The 22,503-nt window shown below is 41.4% G+C and overlaps 3 protein-coding genes across 4 annotated transcripts; 2 read left to right on the top strand and 1 right to left on the bottom strand.

Moving 5' to 3' along the window:
• The first annotated feature begins 156 nt into the window (after positions 1–156).
• Positions 157–6,034, top strand: adss1 (adenylosuccinate synthase 1). Its single transcript, XM_027000279.3, has 13 exons — positions 157–435; positions 1,443–1,545; positions 1,971–2,033; positions 2,381–2,431; positions 2,519–2,585; positions 2,703–2,810; positions 2,903–2,984; positions 3,072–3,198; positions 3,299–3,453; positions 4,315–4,439; positions 4,538–4,635; positions 5,046–5,195; positions 5,306–6,034. The coding sequence occupies exons 1-13, from the start codon at positions 247–249 to the stop codon at positions 5,356–5,358; spliced, it is 1,371 nt and encodes a 456-aa protein (XP_026856080.1). The 5' UTR covers positions 157–246; the 3' UTR covers positions 5,359–6,034.
• A 926-nt stretch (positions 6,035–6,960) lies between these two features.
• siva1 (SIVA1, apoptosis-inducing factor) lies at positions 6,961–9,777 on the top strand. Its single transcript, XM_027000241.3, has 4 exons — positions 6,961–7,205; positions 8,133–8,330; positions 8,960–9,113; positions 9,290–9,777. Exons 1-4 carry the CDS (start codon positions 7,085–7,087, stop codon positions 9,336–9,338), a joined length of 522 nt encoding a protein of 173 aa, XP_026856042.2. The 5' UTR covers positions 6,961–7,084; the 3' UTR covers positions 9,339–9,777.
• A 5,223-nt stretch (positions 9,778–15,000) lies between these two features.
• Positions 15,001–21,859, bottom strand: zbtb42 (zinc finger and BTB domain containing 42). Of its 2 annotated transcripts, none has more exons than XM_027000275.3 (2): positions 21,655–21,859; positions 15,001–20,278 (listed from the first exon to the last, which is right to left on the bottom strand). In XM_027000275.3, exon 2 carries the CDS (start codon positions 20,262–20,264, stop codon positions 18,600–18,602), a length of 1,665 nt encoding a protein of 554 aa, XP_026856076.2. In that variant the 5' UTR covers positions 20,265–20,278; positions 21,655–21,859; the 3' UTR covers positions 15,001–18,599. The 2 variants fall into 2 exon arrangements, with proteins under 2 accessions (XP_026856076.2, XP_081578301.1); XM_081722175.1 differs by lacking the exon at positions 21,655–21,859 and adding an exon at positions 20,704–21,622.
• Positions 21,860–22,503: the final 644 nt, after the last annotated feature.

Genomic DNA, 22,503 nt, shown 5'->3' with positions numbered 1-22,503 from the left:
TGTTCGGGACGGGGTCTATGATATTGTTTAAACATCTTGATAAACCCGTCGTCTATGTGAAATTGGCTCTCAGTGGTAAGTATGTTTATGACGACGATTTTAACTTTAAAAATAACGGGTGGGTGAAGAAGCAGCGTCATAGCAAGATGACAGACAGCGGTTGAGCATGCGCGCACCTTATCGCGCTTAGAGGTACCACTGATACAGCACCGATTCACTCAGAGTTTGGACTTCAGACCAGTAACGATGTCTTCGGGCTGGTCAGCGAATGACCACAAGGGTCATACAAACCCCCTCTCAACAGGAGTTAAGCGCTCGCGATTAGACTCTGGGAACAAAGTTGCTGTTGTCCTTGGTGCGCAATGGGGAGACGAAGGCAAAGGAAAAGTTGTGGACTTATTGGCAACAGAATCTGACATCGTTTGCAGATGTCAGGTAATACAGCTAAGCTGGCTGTGAGCCTTATATATATATTAAGTGATATTGTAAGTATAAGTTAGCGTTAAATTAGCGGTTTATATATATATATATATATATATATATATATATATATATATATATATATATATATATATATATATACTGGGACCTTAATGGGATTTGAATCTTTGACTCTTATTAACTTCATTTTTGATATGAATATTTTCAATGCTGAATGCTAAAATAATGGTGGTTGGCGGTACACTTTACTTGGGTATCATCAAAATCAATTTTTTGTGAACATGTTTGGCGTGGCTCAGATTATTTTGTAATTTTATCATATTTTTAAAAGGATACCTAGTTTTGTATTTAACATACCCACCTGTAAACCCTGTGTTTATCAGCTACTGGCCATAATGAGTTTTCATATTCTTTCACCACAGCCGGTATGATAGAAATATCAGTATAAGGCCTTTGAGATTTGTGTTGTCTCTTTTAACCTACACTTTCACTATGTTCAGCAGAATATCCATCCTGGATAGTTGCATGTGCTGTAGGGCTGTCCATAACCTCATTGAATGTCAGTCACAGGATTTGGCCCCACCCCTCCAGGGCCACTTGATATGTGAGAAGGCCAAGACACAGACTTAGCTCGGAGAGCCAGTGAGCTCCCTAGCAAAGGCTGTTTAAAATAGGTCCAAAGGCTCTGACCACTGGTTGGGTGAAGCAGAGTGTTGTGGCACTTAGCCTTTCCCAGTGGGCATGCCTGCTGTTTGGAAAAAGGGCAAGCAGACCTGTTGATCTGCAAAATCAGGGGCTATCACATTTCCAGATTTATTCCCTGAAAGAAAGAAAATCCAGACTGTCATGCACTGTACTCCATTTCTCACTGACATGTGCAAAACTGTGGACTGGCCCCATGTTTACAGATGATCTGATTGTTCCAAATATGGTTTGGTTGGAAACATCTAGTAATGAAACACCTCAGTATGAGATCCTTACTCATGGATGTCACCTTGCAGGGAGGTAACAATGCTGGCCACACAGTGGTGGTTGAAGGCACAGAGTATGACTTCCATCTCCTTCCTAGTGGTATCATCAACACCAAATGCATATCACTCATTGGTGAGTATAGCAGGCCAGCTGTGTTAATACTTTTTTTCGAAATAGAGAAAAAATTGAAGAATTTTTGTCTGAGCACATTCTTATACAATTTATAAGTTACTATGTCATGGAAAATATAAGATAAAATATTTTACTTTGTGTATTGATATTGTATTGCATTATTGTGAAGCCAAACATTGACATTCCCATTCATCCTTACCACTCTTATTACCGTTATTTAAAGTGGCATATTTTATAACCAAGTTTAAAATGTAATATTCTAGTTTCAGTTGGGGGCACTGTTATCTGGAAAGGTCCTTGTTGTTGGTCAGAGAGCATGTTAATCAAAAAAGGTCAAATAAATATTGCACTTAGAAAGATTAGGATCACCTTACTTCTACTTGATTACTTCTACTTTATAAACTCATTCCTGTATCTACCCACAGGTAACGGAGTAGTGATTCATCTTCCTGGCCTGTTTGAAGAGATTGACAAAAATGAGAAGAAAGGTAAAGTAAAGCATGTTGTGATTATTTTTTCTAGTAAATTGTCTTCATACCTCCTCTGTCCTTGCACCCAGCACAAACATATGTGACATCTGTCTGTTCTGAGAGGCATCTGTGGAACAGGTGTGTTTGAATTGGTCTGTGGCTACGTGCTGCAGGGAAGCAAAGCCAGTTATGTACATTTGTGCATCTTCATATAGTATGTCCTATGAGTCCCATGATATAGGAACTACAATTGGTCCTCAGAAGCTAACTCTCTGAAGGATTTACAGTAGTATGCCAGAAGTTCGATTTTTAATTTGAGCTATTATGCTGCAATCGTATAGATAATCATCTTCTTCCTTGACTAGGCTTGAAAGGATGGGAGAAACGACTTGTCATCTCAGACAGAGCGCACATAGGTATGAATATTATATGATATTGGATATCATGGTGTTGTGCATCATAGTGATGAAACAGAATACAGAATGAGTTTATTGTTCTGTTAGTATTTGATTTCCACCAGGCATTGGATGGAATGCAAGAACTCCAGAGACAAGCACAGGAAGGCAAAAAGTAAGCAACAGTTTATTCGGCTGATTTCATTCAGTTGATTACATGAACAGTATGAGCAATACACAGAAATGTGTGCTGCCTACTGGTATTCCTGTGAGATCTGCTGTTTCACAATAGTATAGGAACAACCAAGAAAGGCATTGGACCAACCTATTGCTGCAAGGCGTCTCGCACTGGGCTTCGCATCTGTGACCTGCTAGCGGATTTCAAAGAGTTTTCTACCAAGTAAGGTTGCTGCATGATTGTGCCATTGTTTCTCAGGCTATGTTTGGGTGAGGATTGTTAGTCTGAACTCAGGCTGCTTCTTCCCCTTTTAGGTTTAAAAGCCTTGCGCAGCAGTACCAGTCCATGTATCCACTTCTTAAGGTTGATGTTGAGGGTGAACTGAAAAAACTAAAGGTCCGTCTGGTTGGGGAAACTCTGCATTTATGGCATATTAATACCATCTGGATCTGTCACCTGAACTCTCTCATGGACTTTTCATAGGAGTATGCAGAGAGAATAAGACCCATGGTGAGGGATGGCGTGTATTTCATGTACGATGCAATTCACGGACCCCCGAAGAAGATCCTGGTAGAGGGTGCCAATGCTGCCCTCCTTGACATTGACTTTGGTATATCCCCCCCAAAGACTGAGAGTGCTTGTCTGCTTCACTGCAACCATAAATTGCTGTGTCACTGCAACTACATAGAAACCCTTGGTGTGTCCTCCAGGAACCTATCCATTTGTGACATCATCCAACTGCACCGTGGGTGGGGTGTGCACTGGCCTTGGCATCCCCCCAGCATACATCGGGGATGTGTACGGAGTGTCCAAGGCCTACACAACCAGAGTAGGCATCGGGGCCTTCCCAACAGAACAAGTTAATGTAAGAGCCCATGTCTGCATTGCAGTCAACCCAGGAACATATCTGCCAGAAATGGTACTATAGCTAACTTTGAATGGGACCTATGGAGGCATCAAAGGGAAAATTGCTGCTATTTTGAACCTTGCTCTCATTAATTAAGCACATTAAAAAATTTTAAGGGAACTGTCCCTTTCAATATAGATATTTATGGATACGTTTCTATGTATATAAAGTGATATAGTGTAGGTATGATCTCAGTGCACTGTAGACCTTGTGACTTTCACATATCATTGAGAGAAATGATGTCCCTCGAGGTCTTGCTGTCCTATAGTGCACTGGAGTGCTTTTCAGCAGTCTAATAGCTGTCATATGAACAGAAGATAAATTTAGACTTTGAGACTATGCCAGGAGTTTGGTTTGGGAACGTGAGGGCAGTCCTTATGTCAAGGTTAGTCTTACATACATGTTTAAGTTCAGTACTAATTTTCTATAATACAAAATAAATTAGATATCACAATTGAAAGTAACTATACTACCACATACTAGTAACTGTAACCTACGAGTTACAGCCATGTTACTGTGTACAAGGATGGTTTTAGTTAATGGTTTTTTTTCAGTAGAAAACACACATTTATAAAGAGCTATAGTGCATACCTGCCCAGTCACTTAAGTAAATGTCTTATTCTCTATTAAAATGACTAATGTTCCCATTTATTTATGAACTGACAGATTTTCAATTGTGTGACTTTCAAGCTTAGTCTGAACATCCTTACATCCAGGCTAAGGATGCTTTGTTTGAATGTTTCACAATTAAAGTGGTGATATGGTGCGGAATCATTTAAAAACATACACTATATTTACTACTGTAACTGCTGTCCTCAGGCTATAGGGGAGCTGTTGCAGACACGTGGTCATGAAGTTGGTGTTACTACAGGCAGGAAGAGGCGCTGTGGTTGGCTGGACTTGGTCATCCTCAGATATGCACATATGATCAATGGTTTTACTGCGTGAGTTCAAATACTAAGTAAAAGACAAATTTAAGTAAGTGGTGGCATGAAATTCGGTAAGTGATACAGTAAGTGAGCGCCTTTGTGACTTTCTACAGCATTGCTTTGACTAAGCTGGACATTCTTGATGTTCTTGATGAAATCAAAGTCGCCATTGCCTACAAGCTGAACGGCAAAAGAATTCCCCATTTTCCAGGTAAAATCTTAAAGAAACAGATTTTCACTAAAATGTGTGTGAGGATGTACTACTTTTAACATTATCTCAAGCAACTAAGATCCCATTCAGAGGATTTGACATACATTTGCAAACCTGAATTTTGTCTGGTTTGTCTTCTTTTTTCTTTGTACTTTTTGACTCAACCATGTTAACAATAACTGGCTTTCTCTAAAGAATGAGGCCTGAAGATTAGAGAGACTTGATTGGACTGTTGACCTTCCAATGGTTTGTACTGTATTCTTGACACGTTTGTGTGTCATTTGTGGCAGGATAGGGTGGATCATGTTAGGTTAATCTACAACCAGAAAAAAATGCATGTCTGCTTTCCTCGGTTTATGTGTAAAAAGCCAGTGCTCTCAATCTATGCTTTCTGTTTTCTGCACATTTAGCTAACATGGAAGTCTTGCAGAAGGTCGACGTTGAGTATGAGGTCTTCCCTGGCTGGAAGACAGACACCTCAGCAGCTAGGAAGTGGAATGACCTTCCACCCAAAGCGCAAAACTACATTCGCTTTGTGGAGAATCACATTGGTGTTCCTAGTAAGTGATTTCTGGAATTGATCATGTACATGATTTGTCATATCTCATGTTATTTTGAAGCGTCCTAAATCCCTGGTAATGCTGTAACTAATGTTTTTATCTCTTTGCAGTTAAGTGGGTAGGCGTAGGCAAATCCAGGGAATGCATGATTCAGATGTTCTAGATTGTCCACCTCAACCAACAGGAATACTCCCCAGTCCATCAACAACATGTCATTCTCAGTAAATTCCCTGACAATCTTAAATGTCACAATAACTGGACAAGTGTTCAAAATGCCATTGTAGATGGTTAAATGCACCAAAACAGTGGGATATTGTCTAAGTAGCTAATTTTAAATAACTGATCAATGTGTTTAAAAGGTAAGCTTTCACTTGATAATGTCTTTTTCTTGATATGGGATAAGGGTTAAGCTCTTGAAAGGGCAAAATATCCAGGCATTATTTTACTCAGTTCATTGTGCAATTTTTTGTTCTAGAAATGGAATGAAGGTTGTTTACACAGAATATTGTGTGGTTGTTTGTTTGTGTATGTGTGTGTACATGTAACTTAGTGGTCAGGTATAGAAGATCAAAATATTAACAACCATAGTAATCATAGTAACAATGTTTTGCATGGTTATTATATGACATTGCACTTATTCTCACTAATATAAAGTTAATTTACTATATTGTTATTATTTTAACACTGAGTTTTGTGAATAATCTCTTTAACTTTGAGTGATATTTGCATGAGATGATTCTTTTAAGAGTAGAGAACAAGATTGTACATGCAGCCTGTTTTAGTTTTTCTTTATTCATTTTCTTGTCATTGTTTATTCTTAAATAAACATTTTACAGTTTTGTGTTATGTCATATATGAGGTTAGATAGGGCATTAGTCAAGCTGTTTCATAAATAGATACTGACATAGAACATTCTGTTCCACTGTCTTATGCCAAGACTAAGCTGGCCTGCCACTGGACCCAAGTGTGGCAGTAAAACCCCAGATGCAAAGTAAGTCACTGTCATCTGAGCAAGCTCAAAAAAAAGACTACTAGTGCCACTTCGAAGGAGACGTATTTGAAACAAACCACAATAAATATATTGTTTACAAAGGTTTCCAACATTGTAATTATTTTCATCGGATAGTCTAATTTGATACTTATCAAAATAAAATGTCATATGGTAATAATAAATGCAGTTTCCAAAGCTTAGAATATATAGCAAAAAATGTAGAATATGTAAGGGAGGAGTTTAGCTGCTGTATGCTTTCGTAGAGCTCTGAGGTTTTGAACTGTCAAAAACTGCAACTGTCTCACATCTGCACCAACAAGGAATTTGTTTATAATTGACAGAAAAGTCACTTCCTGATCTTTTCTTCAATTTTCCCTAAAATTAGTATAAATTAGTTATCTGTTGTGTTTGTAGCTTTTTTACAAATCTAGACAATAGATACATGAGACTGGCCAGAATGGACCTGAAAGCAGCTTTAACTACAAAACTACAGCTTTAACTACAGTGATGAACAAATGTATAGGATAATGGAAAACAAGACCAAATCTTTACACTGTGAATGTAAGTTGCTTGAAACATTTGGATTTCAATAAAAGACGCTTGTATTTCTCATGGTGGCATTTTCTCAGCTGACTTCCAACTCTAGGCAGAAAAATATACTCTAAATAGAGATTATGGTGTGGACTGGAGTAAATGACCAAGCTTGTTATTGACATTCGCCTTTTTGCAACTTCAAACCACGAGATGGCGGTAAGGGTTTTTCCAACCAATTTACCCGAAGACTATTAAAGCGCAGATTAATTTCGCGCGAAAGAGTAAGTAGGTTATTTGCGGTCCAAGTTTCTTTATTGTTTGTATTTCTTCTTTCGGTTTAGATTATTGTTTCATACGCTCCGAAATGCCTAAAAGGTCGTATCCTTTTAATGAATCATTCTCGTCGCAGTATAAAATTCATATCGGACAAAAAGAGCTAAACCTACATGGAGTATTCGGAAACAAGTACAGGCAGGAAGTCTATGGTGAGTTTTACGGCTTGCGTTTGTTTTTAGTGAAATATAGGCTAATTGTCTTACCATATATAATTAGTTAACCTTCTGTATGTAGCACACTAGCCAACCTGAACAGTTCTGATCTAGTTTAAGAGCTACGATGTCTTATCTAGCTGTCACTGTAAATCCGATGTGTGCGTTTAATTTGGCTAGCTAGCTCCATTAGCTAGGGTAACGAGCATAGTTAGCGGGGCTAGCTATGCCGCCACCTTCGAGTCGGTTGAATATCTAACGGTATGTGGGCTGGCTAATGTGATTTATGAACTAGTAGTAGTCGCTCTTTAGTTTCACTACAACCGCCGATGAAAGCTACCCAGCTAACTAGCTAGAATAATGTATGTGACCCAGCTACAGCTAACTAAAAGTCAATAAAACGGAGACTGGCGCAGGCCCGAGGCTGCCTTTCGCCTCCATCTAGAACGTCACTATAAAACTGGCGAGGTTTTGCGAATTCTGTTGTACAAAAATATTCTGAAGGTGTTGTTTTTTTTCACGGAACCAGATGGATAGCCTGCCAGCTAACTTATCTGTGTGCGTGAAATTTAGTGGCCAGGTATAGATCAAAATATTAACCATGGTAATCTTGTTGAAGGTGGTTGACAAGGTTTTGTATGGCTATCATGATATCGCACTTATTTTCACTAATAAAGTTAATTTACTGACGTGTTATTTTAGTACTGCGTTTTGTGAATGTCTGTTTTGCGGATTCTGTTCTACAGAATTCTGAAGTTTTGTTTGGTTTTTTTTGCCCAGAATAGGTCGTGAGAACCAGGTCGGTAGCTAGCCAGCTAACCTAACTATAGATGGCTAACTAGATGGATTGGATGTACAAATACTGAGTCTGTCTGCTAACATTTGCCATATGGCTAATGAATAATTGCGTGTTCTCACCCACAGAAAAGACCAAAAATCTACTATTTAATGGGACCAAAGCTGCAATGGGACGGATCTGGAAGCTGGATGCTGAGGGAAAGTGCTCTGACATGGATCCGGGTAATCAGAGTGGGGTGCTACAGCCTACCAGTCAGATGCTTCTCAAAGGACAAACACGTATTAGCCTCGATGGCAAACTGAAGAAAGCTGAGACTGTTCCAGGTAGACCTAGTGTCTTTAAATATTATCCCTTTTCCAGTGTTCAGTGGTGGTCTTTACAAAGTCATGCTGCCCTGCGCTGTTGGTAACTTGAATCCTGGATGAACCTGATCTATAACCATAGTTTTATTTAATATTACATATTTTATATTCTCTAATCGCTCAATAATATCTAAAAGCTGTGTGATTGATATCCTTACGGCTGTCACCTGAGTATTCCCAGGGGAAGTAAAATGAAGTGGTGAACCATTCTTTGAAGAAAATCTGAATCATTCAGTACAGGTGTTACCTCCAGTGAATGTTATGCTGTCATTACTTGCGGCTTGTTTTAATGGGATGTGAAGCTGGTGTATGCTTGTTTTTGTCTAACACTTATGTATTAGAATGTCCAATTTTACTAACCAATCAGACACTTCTCTTAACAGGCAGGTGGTCTTTCCTGTCAGTTATTTGGTATGTGCACACAGCCCATGGAAGGGTAGGCTGTGCAAAGTGTGTAACTTTGGAGGGTGGGGCTTTGGAAAATGGTTTAATGGAAAGCATGGCACAGTAGAGAGAGCGCACTTTCCGCTATTGGTGACTAAGCCCAGCAAGAGTTCCAAATGGCCAAGTTTGCGCTAATTTCTCTACAGAAACTGCAAACTCTTCAGCAGTGTGCGGGTCATGTCGGAGAGCATCGGGGGTGAAGAGGCCCTGTGAGCGGTGCGAGCGACCTGCCTGTGTCACCTGCTCCCGGCAGTGCAGCAGCTGCTGCAGCCACTGCTGCTCCGTGTGTACCATAATAGAGTAAGCACTCAGCCAGACCTTTTCACAAGAAATACTGTTAGATTGTGTATTATGGCTTGCATTAGGAATTCATTGCCCTAATCCCAGGGCTATTGCATTAGCCTGCTAGCAGTGATTGAGTATAACCCTGTCATTTGTTGCCATATGTGACGCTTGTCCCCATCCTGTCTCTTCAGTTACACAGACCGCTATGACCGGGTCCTCTGTTTTAGCTGCTCCTCATGAATTGAGTTGGAAGAAGGATCAGATAGATGGTTGGATGGATGGATGGATGGTTGGATAGATGCAGTTAAGAGTTCTACTTGGAATAACTCTTAATTCATTCCACAATGTAAATTAATTTTATATGCATTTTACCCTATTAGAGTGTGTACATATTTAATTTGTCAATTAAAGAAATGTATACTTAACTGAGTTGTAAATATTCAGGGTTTTTTGTTTTTCACAAGTTATAAGGGAGAAATGCACTGTTTTGTATGGCATTGAAGACATGTCCTGTAATTTCATATGAATCAAAAGATTCTTCTTGTGATGTCTGACACCCATTCCCACACAGTTGTTAAAGGTTCATAAGATTAGTGAAAGTCATGGGTTGTACTGTGAGCTAATTGTGCCAATTGTTGAATTTTATTTTATTTTTTTTATAATAAAGGGTTTAACTTCAGCGTGTCAGTGCTTCATAATGCTGTTTTATGGTTGTCAGATATGTAAATTGCCATTTTTGTTCTGTCCTTGATTACTGATCGCCAGTTGTGACAGCTGGAAAAGGGGGGGGAAAAGTTGGAGGTTCCAAGTTTGTCTGAATCTGCATGTCAACCAACCCAGCAATGTTTAGGCCGAACGCGAGATTGTTATTCATGCAGTGACGAGAATAGCCACTAGAGGGAAGCAGCGGTGTACCATACGTCAGTACTAACGCTTTCACCTTGTGATGTCATCTTGGGGGGCCGGCTGTGTTCAGGGGGTTGTGAGCCAAGTTTGGATGTCCCACAATAAAGCCTTGTTACTTCCTTTGATCTACAACTTATGCAAGTGGATCAAGTAACAATAGCACAAAAGAAAGTGCAGTGATGTTAGGAGAGACGATCTAAAAAACCAAAACTGCATGTGAGTTTATTAATTAGGCCTACCAGAATCCTGTTTAAAAATGAATATAGGCCGAGTTTCTGAAACACAATGTAGGTGTTAACATTGGACTTTTTTGCCAATGTCAATAGGGGAAACGTGCTAAAGGTGAATAGTGTTAAAAATCTTGGCAGCGTATGCTTAACCAGGTAAAACTGCGACAAGTAGGTACGATAACGATCACCAGGCAGAATCCACTGATGGGCATGAATGGCCATCTAATAAGATATTGGCTTTAAAAAAAATCCAAACCGTGTCGTTAGCTTAAAAAAAAAAATATATATATATAGTTTGTAGTAAGTACCAGCTGAGCGCGAATAGTTAGAGAAAACAATTCATCCCACTGTGTTTGTCTTGTCTTTTTCTGTACTTCTGGACAGTGGCGTAACTAGGGTGTTATGGGGTCCCGGTGCAAAAAAATAATAAAATAAAAATACTCCTTGTGCCTTGTTTACTTCTTAATTTAAGACTCAGTCAAGTGTTCTCAATGCATGCATCTTCATCTCCGGTCACGTCATGTATGTTTACAGAATACAGCTAAAGGGTTAGGGTGGGGTACCCAGGTGAAGTTCATGTGACATATCTTGCACGCAACAAAATAATCCACGATTGACTCCAAGTTCAAGTTCCTGTCTTTGTGATTTTCAGTGGTCAGAACAGTCAGTCAGTAGGTCTCTGCTGTCTTGTGAAGTAAGTGTGGAGTTTAGGAAGCTTGTTTCTTTCAGACAACTAATCGCGATTTTCTTTTCGCTTCATAGCCCCCATTTTATGGTTGAATTTACTTAGCATCTTCACATCTGCCTCCTGTATATCACAGAATGCATAAAACCCCAAAGTCTCCTCTAACGTTCATATAAATGTTTACTCTACACTACCTATTTGGTTCGAAATAATTATAGCTCTAACACACTACTGGCCAAATAAGAACTTCCCCAGAACCAACAGCATGCTACGTGCATATTTCACTATTACATATTTTAAAATAATTGCTTTCTTGTTTTATGATGTTAGACATATAAACAATAAATATGTAATTTCTGAAAAATCCGTTTGCCTACCATGGATGAGACACATTATGATTAAGAGGGACATAAGTAAATGTCAGGGTGTTTTAAGGATTGTATTATTAAGTTAGTAGATCCGTTTTTTTCATTATAGAAGTGTAGCGTAAATCTGACCTTTCCAACAATTAAACATAAAGCAGGATTTTTTTTTTTCCCAGACCAAGTTCCTCATTAAAACCTGGATCATCAGAAATGCACCTGTTGCAAAAGCAGCCAAAAGACACCGGATTACCTATTATGTTATACATTGCGTGGCCTTTCCAGTTCTGTCAACATTTTGTATGCATGTGTGAATATTTGAGTTTTGCTTGTAATAGATATTCCTCACTCCCACACAGACATTTGTCTGTCCAAATTTGGTTGGCATCTGATTCTGAGTGGAGTATGTCTTTCCGCCCTGTCATGACAATATTATTAAGCAGGAAGTCCAGCACGCACTGCTGCTGATGCATGTGAAGGCTGTCACTGAGCAACCAGCCACTGCTGGATGGTTCAATCATGCAAACTGTCTTCACCACTATGGCATCACAGCTGCCCTGTGTTGGATGGTGAGAGGGAACTTGTTATCCTCCCAGTGACAAAATAGATATAAAAGTAAAAAAGAAATCTTATAGACTTATTGGTGGTTCGAGAACCCTGTAAAAGGTTTGGCTTCATAAAAGGAAATATGAATGAGCATAAATGAGGAACCTTGCGCAGGACTAGAGCCTGTGGCTCTGTGAGCACATGAGTCACACTTGCCTGGTCTGCGTGGTTCCTTGTGGTTGGCACCAGTTGGTGTCTGCAGGCACGCTCCGATTTTCAGGCAAAATGAGCAGCTGGTGGGAGCAGCAAGGCGTCGGCCTGGTCTCAGCTCAGCTCAGCCCCAAAATCCTACGGATAACAAGACACCAAAGGCACATGTTATTCCTGTCCATAAAGTCATAAGCGCTCAAGCCTTTTGGACGTCGTGGTTCAGACAGCTGGCTGTTTTCCCCAAATAAATCAAGATGTTTCTGTTTTAGTAACAGGATGTTTCCTTTTTCACTTTATGAAAGCTAGCTAGGAAAATCACAGAACTCTTTACATGAAGGTAAAGTTTGACCATGTAAAGGAATAGTGTTTGATTTCTTCAAATGTCACTTGATAGCCTGTTGAATGACATTCCTGTACTTCTCATCTGCCATCTGCCACCAATTTAGTGAAAAGCAGGCCAAAACTTGTGCTTGTGCCGTGAAGTAGCATTGGGCTTGAAGCAATTAGCCCACTGCTGACACTGTCTGTTACCTTGTCCCTACTTTCCATGAACATGGTGATGCACCAATTCATTTGCAGTTGGTGTTTAGCGAAGGCTTGGGTGCAGCTGCTGGAGGGCTTTCATCACAACCCCTCTTGCAGCAGAGTTTTACCCAGAAAAGGGCACGCATGGAACTTCCAAGCTGAGGGTACTCACACCCCCCTCAACCCCCTGCCCACATGCCAGGGACCCCTTAAGACCTTAAGGCCTGCTGGCCGCTGGACAGATTTAAGTCCAGGCGTGCAGCTTTGCTTCCGACCCCCCCCCTCCCCCCCAGCCACCAACACCACCAATTGCAGAGGGACCAGCTGTGCCCAAAGATACAGAGCGCAAGGCGAGAGAGGTGGTGGGGCAGGGGGCCTGCCTTGGTGAGGTAGATGCTATAAATATGGGTTAGGCTTCATCCAAGGAGCGACAGCTGTGCACCAGCGCAAGGACACTCCTCAGCCATGTCTTCCTTTCTCCACTAACTGCAGGTCACAACTCTGGACACATAGCCATTATCCAGCATGATGCAGCTCGCAAACGTGTGTGTGTGTGTGTGTGTTGGGGGGGGGGGGTGTTGAAATGAATGGCATAAAATATTAGAACTGCCTGTTATTTTTTTTGTTTTTGCCAGTATGAGATACACAGTTACATGCTTTGTATAATGTTAAGCTGTGGTCGGGTACAATACTCTGTTTTTTGGCGTACACACAGCTATTTATAACCTTGATGTTTCCATGGGCAGATATGATGTATAGAAATTAATTATGTTCCATGAGGTTAAAAAAAAAGGTTGACAGTATGCCTGGGGTTTGACAGTACATGGGTCACTTTCTTTGCATGTGTTCTTGTTTCAGCATCGGAGCTTGGACACACTGTGTGTGTGCGTGCTGGGGAGCATCGCTTCTTTTTGAGTGTGACCACCTGTCTTTTGTTGTGAGGTAAATAAATAAATAAGTGTGGCCAGGCACCAGCTGTCCCTGGCTGTCCGTTCAGAGGTCAAGGGCTCCCACCGCTGGCCTCACGAGGTGAAGACGTCCAAGTTTCAACTTCACTTCCCCTCCAAAGACTTCATATCACCCAGGGAATACATGCAAATAGGCCAGCTCTAGTTAAATGGAAATTACATGAGACTTTTTTGATCAGTGAGGGCAAAAACATACCTAATTAAGTCAAAACGGTGTAAGATGAGGCCAGAATACATAAATAAAAGAAGCATTTTTTGTTGTGCTTATAGAGATCAACTAATATTGATCTCTAGAGTAATATTGATGTCTATAAGAGCTTAAATGTAGTAGAGCCATTTAGACTACTTCTCCCACCTCTCACAAGTTTCTCTAATTACTATAATTCTCAACAAGACCTCCCTACCTCTCCCACACCCTTACAGTGGGGTGACAAGCCCAACATCTCGAGACACTACTCAGAGAGTTTGAAACTGGTGGGTTCATCTCCCTGATGAGCTGGTTGAGGCCCAGTCATACCACAGTCACTCCCACTACACAGCTTCAAGGGAGAACCCAGGAGCCACAGAGGACAATAGGGAGGCTGAACTACCATCCCCAGACAAAGGCACTGGCGGGATGAGGCTCGGTCTGCTGGGGGGATGTGTGCATGTGTATGGTTGGGGGACGGGCTGCCTCATCCATGGCCCTCCCCGAACATGCAGTCCCAGTGGGGGTAGGGCTATGGGAATCGCCTAGCCCAGCAACTGGATTTCTTTGGATGTGCAGCCAGAGAATAAAGAGGAGTCCACTCCCCAGGAAAAATGACCACTGAATTGGATTCGAGATTCCAAATTAGCTACGCATTTTTGACACCCCCACATTCCCCTCCAACTCCTGCCCCCAAAACTGTTTGTTTGTTTGTGAGGATGCAAATGAGTGGTGAGGAGGTTAGCAGCTGGTATTTTCATTGAGGGAAAACTTCACATGAGGACAAAGGGAGTCGCACATGATGCAAAAGACTGTATGTCTGGCATCATCCAGTATTGCTAATACCAACAGAATCTTTAAGGTGTAGAGGCTAAAATCATTTTGCTCTGTCTACATACTTTAACTCTGTAGTCCGTCTCTCAAGAGCTTACCTAACTATAGGAACATTACAAGCAGACACATTTGATGAAACTCTGACCAAGAGCATTACTCTAATATAATGCAATTAGCAGCTGAAGTTAGTTCTCTCTTTTGCCTACAGCCATGTAAAATGAATTTGTTGATAGAGAAAGAAACTTCAGTGACTTACACAATAATCACTTTGTTGTCTGTATACAGTAGCACTTCTCCAAACATCTGACCTTATGTATGAACAGACAACAGCAGAAGTCCTCCTTGAGAACTACGTTAAGGTCAAAGGATCTGGAGCACCTCTGAGAAATCTACCTTGAAGTGGATGTGAAAATAGAAATTGATGTAAAAAAAAAAATCTATTTACTCTCTTTAAAGATTAATGATTAATATTCTGCAAAGTCAATTAACAGTAAACACAATTAAACAACAGAAAAAAGAAAAAGGTAACACCTATATGGCTCAAGAAATACACACAATTTTCACATAAAATGATCTATTTAATCTATACATAATCTAAATAAAGAACTAGCTCAAGATTGTCACTTTTTCACAGCACACACAGGGGGTACACGTCAAAAGCGCCAAAGAAAAAAAAACACAAACTCCCAATAATTAAAAAATTCGTCCAGAAAAATCCAACCAGTGTTTCAAATCAAACAGATTGTCATCTACATTCACTAAAGCACTAACATTGAAGCTTTTGTTTCCTATAAAATATAAGTTTCTTATCAAAAAATTATATTAAATCTAATGGCACTTCTACAAAGTCTATTTAAAAACGTTCTCCATTTAGTAACATATTTTATTACTCCAGTCAATTCTGAGATACATTAAAATCTTTGCACAAGAAAGAAATCAATAAATATTCCTTATGATTATACAATTTCACAGTCTGAACCTTAGAAGACAATATTCCAGTATTAATGGTTTCATTTTCTTTTTGATATTTTGCAGAAAACTGATTAAAATCATACTCATGCTTTTAAGCAATAGCTTGAGTTTTCAACCATGTTATGGAAAGATATATAATATGCAACAGAGATTTATCATTGTTGCAATTTCAACATTAGCTGACTTTCTTCTCGTCACATGTAATATTTAAATGTGATTGGCTCACTGCTAATAACATGTGATAGTTAAACATTATTGGCTCATTGCTGGTCATATGACTATGACCACAGAACAGGATGTGACTGCTTCGGATGTCCTGATGAATGTAAAAAAGGGATTTTCCTAGTTTACTGACTGTCCCGAAAAGCCTTCATTACTTTCCACCATGTACAATTTATGCCTATCACCATTATAATATACTCCCCTCCTAAAAATGTGTTGTTCAGAAATAAAAACATGCTTATTGTAACTTTAAGTGATTGAACAGAGACAGATGATCAGTGAATGCATTGTCAGCTTTGTGTCATAAGACACAACTTCACAAAACCTTTGCAAAATTAATATTGTTATAAGCCTATAATAATGCCCAATATCTAATTTGCTGTTGGATTAATGTTTGTGTCAACAAGGCACATTCTGTGTAGAGTGATCAAGTACATACGTATTACTTCAGCAACACATAAATGGAGTAATTTTCTCCACATTAAATGCACGTTTCAAAAAGAGCACCTACAGTCTTTTAGTAACAGCTGCATTAAATACAAGATCATTCACTTAAGGGAAAATATCTACATTCCAATCCTACTTTTATGAGTAATTACACTATAACATTCTTTGAAATCATTAATTCAGAAATAAGGGTTCTTCACATATATCCTTTGTTGTATTAGCAGTTTCTGTTGGAGGGTCTGTTGTTGGTGCTGCCTATAATCCAGTGTTCCACAGAGCATTTTACAGAAAACTTGTAAAACATACATAGAATAAAAAAAAAAAAGGGGAAAAAAAACATTAAATAAATTCAAATATACATTTTAACAGCTGTTCAACAAATGTGCATCAAAAATGAAATGGTTTGTGGGTGTAGTCCAGTCATTGATAGCATAACAATAAGCCATGAGTGTGTGTTCATTGAACACAAACTCTCAACACTCCTCTTAGCAGTTCATGATGCTTAGCTCCCTAAAAGATGATGTAGCACAGAGGAAGCATCGCTTTTGTTATAGGGCTTCAGCAGGTACTCAGCAGCTGTGAGTCTTGACAAGGTTGTGCTTATGATCTGCTATTTCTCATGTGAGAGAAGTTCCAGAAGTCTTTTCTGTTTGGCAGCAGTGTGAAAAGGCTTAGCTGGCTTTTAAACGGACCAGTCCCAGCTCAACCAGGGAAGACTTCAGTGTCAAAAGTCAACGTGAAAAACTGCAGCTTTTACGACAAGCTTCAGATGTCCCCAGATCAAATAAAGAGGAAAAAAAGATAAATAAAATACATATTTACAATAAATATACAGTTAGAAATAGCAGCCTACAGAATATCAGTGTTGGATCTATAATCTAGGTATGCATAAAGCAAGTGCTTCTTAGCATTTCTGGAGTCAAATCTTGACAAATAGTGATTACGATGGCTTATCTACACAAGATACAATGAAACAATAAACCCATATACAGCAACTGATTTTACAATCAATTATTGTCCCAGTATAACTGAAAAAAGTACCGGTACAACAAGATATTAGGACTCAGTACAATTGTCTCTACTTTAGATGTCGAGCCTACAGTAAACCCTGAACCAACAGAACTAATAAATAATTCTAATCAAGTTTTTTCAGGAAAAAATGAACCACATGTATTACATGGATTTTTAGTGCTACTTGCCATTATAACTAAACAACCACACACACGCACACACACATGCACGCACGCACGCACACACACACAGTTTAACCAAAACAATTAACACATTTTTTTTTCAAATGAAAATGAAGAAATGAGACAAAATATTCCTGCATTCTGATGTTTCTCCAAACTAACTGCTTAAGTATTCGTTTCCCCAATTTCACTTGGTGACTAAGAAATATATACTGATGATAAAATTCACTGCCATGACTGATTCTGCCCTGCTTGTGACAGGGGTCTTCCCAACAACAGGGTCTCATCAACAGTTAACAAACACTCAAAACACAAAGACATGAGCTTTGTGTAGAAACCGATACAAATCACCTCTCACTCCTACCTACAATTCTTCAATTTACCTTTCAAATTTTCATGGAAAAAACAAGCTAGCAAACTCATTTCATAGTAGATGCTGCAGAAAAAGTCTGCATTAGTCATAATAGAAGTAGTAGATATCTGAGTGAGTGTCCATGATATAGATTGCCCATGGCTTTTGTTTTTTCAGATCTTGTTTTTAAGTCTTTGCGATTACTGATACCCTTTAATAACAGAGTTTATGACCCTGACTCCCCAGAGGTGATAAAAGAAGCAACAACAGAATTATCTAATTCTTTCCCATTTGAAATTCTACAAGTAGGTCATAAACCAGAGCAGAGAACAAACTTTGTCCTTTAGAATTCCTTACCAGTTTTCAAACTAATATGTTGTTCATCTTTTTATACATGAAGTATGCTGGATATAGCTGAATCTAATTAAGAGGGGAAAAAAGTGTTCTCAATGCGTTTCAGTTACTCCTTTCAATAGTTTCGACCATTCAGTAGAAACATTTACTCCAAAACTGTTCTATTGTTCTAGACTTAACATACAACACAAAGCCTCAGCAGATATTTATCACTGACTTCAGAAGATGGCTGTCAGTGACTGACCAAGTGCATCAGATTTCTTCCCTCCCCACCTCTCCACTGGGTGGAGGTACACCTCTGTGACCTTGGGGTTCCTCACACTCCTCAGCCCCACATTAGAATACAGCAAATACTGGATATTATAACAGGTAATAATAAAAAGCCACTCTGGCTTGGGGTGTTAGAAGAGAATGCCCTTCTAAATTCAAATACTTCATATGCAGCTCTACTTGGGAACAGTCGAGGCGGCTGAGAGCAGAGAGGCAGCTGGCATCAGACCAGGAGCTCTTATCCGATGGCGAGGGTCTTGACGAGGGCACAGTGGAACTTGCGGATGTGGCGGTAGAGGTCACCCGACTGCGTGAAGCGCCGCTCGCACCACTTGCAGGCATGCGGTTTCTCGCGTGTGTGCACAACGGCATGCCGGCTCAGGTTGTGTGAGTATTGGAAACTCTTGCCACACTGGCCACATGTGTAGGGCTTCTCACCCGAGTGCGTGCGCTCGTGCCGCTTCAGTGTGTACATGCAGGAGAATGTCTTGCCGCACTGTGCACACGTGGGCACCTGGCCGTCAGGCGAGAGCTTGGGGCGTGCCCCAGCACCGCTGCCGTCTCGGTCGCGGAAGTGCGAGCTGAGGTGTAGCTGCAGGGCATGCGGGCTGGGGAAGGCCTTGCTGCACAGTGGGCACACGCACACAGGAGGGCCACCCGCTGGCAGGAGAGCGCCACCCACACCCACATCCGGGGGTACCAGCTCGTCATCCTCCTCCTCCTCTTCCTCTTCGCTATCACCTAGCAGCCTCGGGCCTCCCCCTCCTGCTACAGCCCGGCCTTCCTCACCCACCTCTCTGCCGCGGATGTGCCCGCCTGGCCCTGGGGCCCTCCCTCCCATACCCTCATTTGGCAACACCTCTTCGTCCCCAGCTTCCTCCTCCTCCTCATCTTCCATCATCAGGTGGTCGTCCGGCCCAAGCAGGGCGGTGCTGCTGGGGAAGAGGGTGGAGAGCCCTGGTGGCACCGGGCCCCTGGCTCTGCCCCCGAAGCACTGGCTCTCAGGGCTGGCGCCCCCGCTGTCCCCGTGCTCTGACAGCGCGTCGTGTTCGTCTCGAGCGAGTGCGTCCGCGCCCTGCTGCTGGCTGTCGGCAGCCAGCTGGCCCAAGGCACGCGCGCTGTCCCGGCCCGACGGCGGCTTGAAAGACAAGTCCAGGGCGCAGTCCATGTCATCCACCGCCCGGGACCTCTGGGACGGCACGCCGGCCAGACCGCTGACATCGCCCTTTGTTTTTCCAGCTGTTGGGACGCGGGGCTCGGCCTCAGCTGACACATAATTGACACCTACAAGGTCCGGGGACCCGCCGGGGTGACCGTTCGCCTTCTGGCTTGCCGGCGCGAGCCTATCACAATCTGTGACAGCCAGGCCGCCATCGCCGGTGTCCATGTCATCTGCCGGGGGGGGCCCCTGGGGGACCTGCTGTGGCTGCCGGCACGCGGGAGCCCGGCTGGGCTGCGGCAGCTCTCCATCAGAGGAGTTCTCCCTGTCCAGGCAGCTCAGGCCAATGCCGTCAACGAGCCTCTCATCCAAAGAGCACAGCTCCTTGTCTTTCAGACGGCCTTTGCACACCTTAACGATGTCGTACATGTGGAGGTAGCTGGCAGCAGCCAGCACGTCCTCTACGGGAAGGGTGCTGAATTCCAGCTTCCCCTCATACATAAATTCAAGGAGTAGGCCGAAAGCCGGTGCTGTCACAATGTCACTGTTCAGATGTACAACATCCCTTTTGTCTAGCTGGTCCCGGTAGAAGAGGTGGAAGTACATGCTGCAGGAGGCCAACACAGCTCTGTGCGCTTTGAATCGCGCCTCGCCGACAAGAACAGTGCAATCACAGAGGAAACCTTGGTGACGCTGCTGACTCAGACACTGCAGCAACTGGCGGCTATGGTCTGGGAACTCCATTCTTCTCTCATAACCTGGCGGAAAACAGGAAAAACTGGATATTAAATAAACGCACGGCAGCCATTCACAGCGCGACAAACAGGCTTAGCAACGCATATGGTGCTAGAGGCCACTGGAGACAAACAAGAGTAAACCCAACCCTATTAACTACAACAGATTAAAAAAAAAAAACCAAAAAAAAAAAACCACACACTTGTATACTAGGCCACAGATTCTTTTGAATAGTGAGTGTTCTCTAATATACTGCAACAATAAAAAGTACTTATATTTTTGTGATAACACCGCCAATCTAAACTAAAACTTCCACCTTTTAAAGCATGCCCGTGATGCTACTGAAACCTAATGTATTAACTTTTTATGTATAAACACACTTGAACTGAAAATAAAAATTTATATTCGAAGTGTATTGATGTCGCAATAAGAATAATTAAAGCCATACCTTGGTAACAACGCTTAAAGTTTATCCTTACTTTGCGTGCTTCTCAGGGAACCGCAGAGAACGAAGAAAGTGCAACCAACCAGTCATGTGCACGCAGCCAAACGAACAAAACACATTCAGTTTCAAGCCTTGTTTGACGGTCACTCAGGAGAAATTGCTCATAAACTAAGCACGCACGTAACGGTACCGGGCAAAACGCTCAAACGCTGTTCTGAGCTTGCGTCCATCCAGCCGGGTCCGCGGAAAAAGCATAGCGAGAGAGTGAGTAAACTGGTGCCCTGTTTGCTAATTATCCCGCAAGCTGTGGAGTCAGCTGCTCTGACATCAGCGCGGTAGAAGCGCTACCTCCAGCTGTGCTCGCCTTTACGCCATATGTTACTCCAAATCTAGTGACTATAGAAATCCATGGTTTACCATACTTTCTCCAGTGCAACATCACAACTGTAACGATGTAATCTACTCAGACGAGAACGAACCTCTGATCTCTCTCATGCAAAACTTTGTGAGAAATGTCCGATTCAACAACGAGCATACAGTCACTAACTTTGACAAAACTTTGCTCTCTCTTTGTAATGATTATGAGTGTCTTATTAATTAGAGGGAACTTAAAGATAGAACTTTACACTTCAAACGTTTTATTAGCCAAAGCGTGTCGTAATTAGCCAATTTATGTTTGAATTTTGACAGTAATCTATCAACTGAGGTATGGCTAATCTGAAAAATAAAAAATAAAACTGTAAAATTGTCTCTATTTCATAAATTGACTGAAAAATGAAAAGAAAGAGGCGTCTGTAGTCATTCTGTCTGAACAGCAGCTTAGTGGGAGCCTTTAACACCAAAGGAACTCGACAACTGCCGCTGACTAAGGCAACTGCACTGCACGGAGGCGGATGAGACTGTCTATCCCAACTTTAAATCTTTACGTGTTCGTCTTTCGAACGCCATACTTACAGAAATAGTGACTTTCGTTGTTTCCTTAGATATTGTGTCGTTCATTCATGATGTGTGACCAGATGTTGACGCCTCGTTTGGTTTCTTGAGCTAGTTCGACCCCGCTGAGCGAGCAGCATTCATAGCAGCACTGCGCTGTGTCAAGCAGGTTGTTAATGGTCCAGTCTCGCGATAACGCCAAACACCGTTGTACTGTATTTCTACTTAAACTCACACCGTGGCAGCAAGTGGCAGGGTTCCCCTTAAACAGCTGTGCTCGTTCATCAGTAGCACTTTACTGATCCTACTCAGTTTAATATAGACTTAGCATCTAAAAATATAATTTCTACACCTACAACTGTTCTTATGCCCAGTGTTAGGTGTTCACTATCCAACATAACATAAACTTGCATACTTTATTCAAGGAGACAAGCTCACTTGCTATTCTTTTTGCTCTAGAGTTCCGAATCCCATAAAGCAGAGTTTCTCCCATGTGTAAATGATATGTCAGTAACTTTGGTCTTTAATAGGTAATATTAAATATCTATCTATTAAAAATAATTACCTTTCTGTTAGGCTATATTAGTCAAGAAGACCCTTTAGTTTTTGATGAAAAGTTCTTGTGCCATAGGTTTCTCTAAAGACCTCTGTTTGTTAATCCATTCTGAACATACACTATATAACATTGACAACTATGAAATTATATCCTCAGAGCAGCCATCTGATCTACTTGACCGAAAGTCAGGTGCCTGCTTCCAGCAGCTGCTGAGCATAGCCTCATGCAAACTCCAACGTCACGAAACAGCACATTTTAGAGACATATCTTCATGTATACCACTCCAGCAAGACAGAGTGGCACCTCAGATATAG

The sequence above is a fragment of the Electrophorus electricus genome, chromosome 10, assembly GCF_041902795.1.
Source record: "Electrophorus electricus isolate QZ-2024a chromosome 10, ASM4190279v1, whole genome shotgun sequence".
NCBI lineage: Eukaryota > Metazoa > Chordata > Actinopteri > Gymnotiformes > Gymnotidae > Electrophorus > Electrophorus electricus.
Note: the sequence above shows the minus strand (reverse complement) of the source record. Positions and strands in the feature narration are given on the sequence as shown.